This window comes from Gadus chalcogrammus, chromosome 7, assembly GCF_026213295.1.
Source record: "Gadus chalcogrammus isolate NIFS_2021 chromosome 7, NIFS_Gcha_1.0, whole genome shotgun sequence".
Lineage (NCBI taxonomy): Eukaryota > Metazoa > Chordata > Actinopteri > Gadiformes > Gadidae > Gadus > Gadus chalcogrammus.
Window position 1 is genome coordinate 28,956,263 of NC_079418.1, and position 5,791 is coordinate 28,962,053.

General features: G+C 49.8%; 1 protein-coding gene across 2 annotated transcripts in view; it reads right to left on the bottom strand.

Annotated features, from left to right (window-relative positions):
* The window catches only part of LOC130386263 (rap1 GTPase-activating protein 2-like), a 21,979-nt gene extending 16,214 nt beyond the window's left edge, over positions 1-5,765 (bottom strand). For both annotated transcript variants that reach the window (XM_056595078.1, XM_056595079.1), the window contains exons 1-3: positions 5,734-5,765; positions 589-621; positions 1-141 (exon numbers count right to left, since the gene is read on the bottom strand). The exon at positions 1-141 is cut by the window's left edge and continues 150 nt beyond it. In XM_056595078.1, the coding sequence (XP_056451053.1) occupies positions 1-141; positions 589-621; positions 5,734-5,748 (189 nt within the window). In that variant the 5' untranslated portion in view covers positions 5,749-5,765. The remainder of the gene's footprint in view (positions 142-588; positions 622-5,733) is intronic.
* Between the last annotated feature and the right edge of the window lie 26 nt (positions 5,766-5,791).

Genomic DNA, 5,791 nt, shown 5'->3' on the forward strand with positions numbered 1-5,791 from the left:
CTCCAGCTCCCCGGCCTCGGGGCGTGTCTCGACGGAGGCCTGGGGGCCGACACCGAGCCCCCCCTCCCGCGGCTCCTCGATCCAGTAGCCGCCAAACTCGGGGAGGATCACCTGCGGGTAAGGCCCGCCCCGCTCCAACACCTGTCAATCACCCACAGCGCCGGGAGACAGGCCAGACGTATTATTAGATCTGAAATCCCTGAGATTGCGTCTGATTATGTGATCGGCCTTGGATTCACATGAATAATTGGTAATTAGTGACGGTAGGGTTAGTGTGTATTTCGGGGTTCTGCTGGTATATGGGGATTTGGATTTGCGCGTTGTGATTCTGAGCGCCCTGCGTGCGAGTGTTGTGCGTCTCTGTGTCGTGTGCGCTGTGTTTTTCTGTGCTACATTGCTTTTGTGCTCATGAGCGCCAAATTTGCATCTTCCCCCCCCCATTTGAATGGAGAAGAACAAAATTTGAATAATCTCATTAACATGCGTAGATATCACGTCGGCCAGCTCGGCTGTGTAAAGGCAGACACGGGCCCGGGGTGGGGGGGGGGGGGGGGGGGGGGGGCACGGCTAAATGTTAAACTGTCTTACCTCCTCTATCCTGGGATAAGGGATGTAGTCATCCTGGGGACAGAGAGCACAGAACGGAGGGGGCCGTCAGGGAGCGGCCGAACACCGAGCCAGCACATGAAGACATGCAGAGCTGCCTAGTATGTACACGTGGATTACTCTGTTGTGTATTCATCGGTGAGGATATGAACGTGATTGGTCCGCGGGGGTCTTTGGATGATGTTGGCATGAACCAAAATGGTTGCTTTGGTAACTCGCTCGCTTGATATTGGTTTAGGGAATGGAGACATGCAGACACACATAAACATGTGTGTTCACCCCACGTACTGGACACGCACGGCACGCACACACACACACGCGCACGCACACGCACACACACACACGCACACACAAACACAAGTACACACACGCACACACGCACACACGCACACACGCACGCACGCACACACACACACAAACACAAGCACACATGCACACGCGCAACAAATACAAAAATAAATCCCCCTGTTGCATAGCAAGAAAACGCACACGTCATCAAACTCAACAATGCTGTGCGAGCGTGGCGATGCACAGCGCGGAGACGACAGACAGCTCATGACATGTCACGCTGCGACACAGTGACTCACATGACATTTGAGTTTTTTTCAAATGACATTTCGGTTTGAGCTCCTGCCCGCCTCCTGAACTCAACCGGACGCTGAATCGACTTTCTCAGTTGAGTTGAGTTTGAACTCAACGAGGACGTCGTCGTCGTCGTTGAGAGTGAAATGGAGCGAGGTATGGAGACACAAAGGCCCACGATGCGTCCCAGGAACACAGCTCTGTTTCAGCGCACGACGACGGGGCTGAAATAGAGCTCTACCTCTCAGGACTGCGCTTATTACAGGGATGAGTGTGGTAACGATGTAAGCTATTCCCACCACAACCACCTGTCTTCATCTGTGCTGCTTTTCATGCTCATTACTTCACGTTAATCTTTAGTTCCTACATGTTGATTTCATGATTTTTGGAATTATTATTGCAGGACTTTATGCTGCTAATTGAAACTACTTCAAACAAAATTTTTTAGTGATTAATACATAGTTGTTATGATGGGACGTCTTGTTTTAGGAAGTCGATCACGACATGTGGTTCTTAGTGATACAGAGTCAAACGAGATCAAAACGAGATACACAATTAAAGAAAGAAGAATGCTTACAAGGGAATGAATGAGTAACCACATGCAGCACAAGACCCATACTGTATGAAGATAACAGAAAAGGTGATTGAACAAGGCGCGAGAAAGTACAAACAGAAGGATTGACAGTAAGAAAAGGACATCGGTCCGAAATAACTAAAAACTGTAGCCAAATCTGGTAAGATATACATACAGATACATATGGACACAGACAGACACAAACAGACACATACAGAGACAGACAGACAGATAGACAGACGTGAATGAGAGAGACACACACAGAGACAAAGTCACAGACAGACAGATGTCGGGCAATGGTGTTATGAGACCGTGAAACATTACGACAGACAGAAGAGACCCAGGAAGGTGGGGTGGACAGACAAACAGACAGACGGATGGTGTTATGAGACAGTGTAACAATATGACACGATGAAGAGACAAACAGCAGGATTGGGTGTTCCACCAGACAGACAGACAGACAGACAGACAGACAGACAGACAGACAGACAGACAGACAGACAGACAGACAGACAGACAGACAGACAGGTGGTGTTCTGGGACAGTGACACAATATGACAGACAGAAGAGGCACGAGTAGGGTGCTCCGACAGACAGACAGACAGACAGACAGACAGACAGACAGACAGACAGACAGACAGACAGACAGACAGACAGAGAGACAGACAGACAGACAGACAGACAGACAGACAGACAGACAGACAGACAGACAGACAGACAGACAGACAGACAGACAGGTGGTGTTCTGGGACAGTGACACAATATGACAGACAGAAGAGACACGAGTAGGGTGGTCCGACATTGATCTCATGCCTTCTGTCTCGATGGGATTGTCTTCATCTCTGGCAGCTCTGGCACCTGCTTCATTTGCGGAGCGAGGAGGAGGAGGAAGAGGAGGAGAAGGAGGAGGAGGAAGAGGAGGAGAAGAAGGAGGAGGAAGAGGAGGAGGAGGATACGGAGGTAGAGGTGGAGGAGGAGGAGGAGGAAGAGGAGGAAGAGGAGGAGGACGAGGAAAAGGAGACGGAGGAAGAGGAGGAGGACGAGGACGAGGAAGAAGAGGAGGAGGACAGAATGCAAAGAGTTAACGGTGTGTGTGTGTGTGTGTGTGTGTGTGTGTGTGCTTGTGTGTGAGTGTGGGTGAGGATATCCAGACAGGACAGACAGGGCAGGACGAGAAAAGAATGAGAAAGTGGACGCAGAGAAAACATGCAGAAGACTATTCGGAGAAAAAGGGTTTGGACCCAAAATTGTCATCGCTTCGGCAGCCGAAATAGGTCAGGTCACGACTGACAAAAAAAAAGAGAAGGAAGGGGAACAAAGGAGAACAAAATAAAGCCGAGGAAAGGGTAAAGGGGGAGAGCGAGCGGGAGCGATGGAGGTGAGATGAGTTATACTCGCTCTCTTAAGGTCACGTTATGTAAGCTGGAGTTTGGATATCGTTAGCGAGATTAGGCAACAAGACAGAACCAGGGAGGGATCCGTTCACCCGGTTCTCTACGCCACGTGGGCGGTGGATGGGCCGGGGGGGCACCGAGGTTGAAGACAGACATTCATCTCAGGGCTGGGCTGGGCGGCAAAAAATGTATTAGCACAATACTTATGGGGAGTTTAATTACGAATTTGATAAATATCCCCGAAATGCTTCTGAATTCAATGCCTTGCCTTGAGGAAGACCCCGGTCACGCACACAACGAGCGCACGGGGGAGTGTGCACAGGGAGTGTGCACGTATGCAGCGGGCTAGGTGAGCAGACAGACTGGTGAGGCCATCCAGTCATTAAAAGCTATTCTTTGAGCGTAATTTGTAAGAAATAGCCCAGCCCGCTGTCAGCTATTAGCGAGGGCAATGCGCTGTGAGAATCTGGTTTCAAGTTGACTGAGCTTGCCTCTTACGGGCCAATTTCGTTTTCAGACTGCTCCTGGGTTCAAATCCGACCAATTAGGGCATCTCTCCTCTGATTGGCTCCGGGGGAATAATCCATATTGCCTGTCAATCACAGGTGTGCGAAATAAATGCAACACTTCTCCACGGTGAAGAGAGGTAGGGGGGAGGGATGAGGCTCAGAGCTGAGCCACAGTCGCTTTTAATAAGACCCCCGCTCCACCTCAGATCCAGATCCTTATTATAGAAATGATCCGCTGCCGTCGTGGCGCGCAGTCGTCAGCCGGGGGTTAACAGGGGTACCGCCAGGTGATCCCAGCACCCAGACAGCACTTATCAGGTTCAAACGATCAGACAAAAGGACTTGTGCGGGTGTGCAAGGAATAATAAGTTTGGTGTTGCTTTATTATATAAATGAAATTAAATGAACGGCTTTATTACATAAGTAATCTGTTGACGTGTTATTGTCAGCAGGGGATAACAGTGGAAGCGCCAGGTAAACAGAACAGCCCGGGGAACATCTCACCTTTCAGGTATTAACGACTGAATAAAGTATTTGTCGGTGTGTACGAGGAGTTAAGTGTGATGTGTTTTATAAGAGCAAACCGTGCGAGAACCAAAGTGTCGCTGCCGAGAGATGCAAATCCACTGATTGGTGAATCCGGCGTGTGAAGATCAGACGTGTGCGGTAGGGATAAAGGACTCGTGACCATCTTCAGAAGGCCCTCATGATGGTCTCGACAGGTTTTAATGAAGGCTCGCACACACACATGCACACACACACACACACATGCACACACACACACACACACACATACACACACACACACACACACACACACACATACACACACGCGCGCACACTCGCACACAAACACACGCACACACCATGCACGCACACACACACACACATACACACACACACACACACACACACACACACACATACACACACACACACACACACACACACACATACACACACGCGCGCACACTCGCACACAAACACACACACACACACATGCACGCACACACACACACACATACACACACACACACACACACACACACACACACACACATACACACACACACACACACACACACATATACACACACACACACACACACACATGCACGCACACACGGACAAACACAAAAGCACAAACCCACCGAAACGGCTTTTGATGATGACGTGGTGGCAATCGGTGTATTTCTAAAACCACAACATTTAGTTTCGCCAGCGGCTAAACTTATGCCGCTGCGTCTGTCTTTGATTGTTGTTCACAGCGAGGTGAGGGGGCTTTCGCACAACAAGGCCCGCGGACACCCTGTGAAGCAGTGATGCAATTAAATACTGCAAGCTGTGTTCTCACTCTCCAGGCGTTCCCCGGCCTGCACCTCAACCTGAACCCCTTCCCGGTGAATACGAATGCTGTCATTTTGACGGCGGTCCATGAATATGAATGCCGTCATTACATCTTTATGAGGCCCGGGACCAGACACCAGGGTAGGGTTTGGTAAAGAATCAAAGAGCAAGCCCCTGCTTCTCATTTGCCCACAGTCCTAAGCTGAACGCAATAACCCGCTCTGCCCAAGGTGACAATCATTTAAATCAGATGCTGTCGGGATTGGCTCGATTGCAATCAGTCCCGGCCCCTGATTGGCCAGATCCCACCCGGTAGAATCCCCTATAGAATAATACGCGGTCTGAGCTCGCAACACTTCTTTTGAGGTAAGAGATTATTTATTTGTGTGGGGATGAATGAAATGAAAGGACTGGGGAATAAAAGAACATCAAACGAGGGCATTGGAAAATGTCAGCAACTGCTGTCCTACACACACACACACACACACACACACACACACACACACACACACACACACACACACACACACACACACACACACACACACACACACACACACAGGCATGCGCACCCTCGGACCCGCACACACACACATGCACAAACACACACTCACTCAACACGAATGCACACATTAGCCTAATGGTTGAGAACAAGGCGTGTCAGGTGATGGAGTAAGTACAGGGAGGACGGATGTGCATGCAGGAGAAAGAAAACACTTACCTCCATCTTGTCCATCAAGTCAAAGAAATGGGCTGTCTGGAGACGATGTAAAGATAGA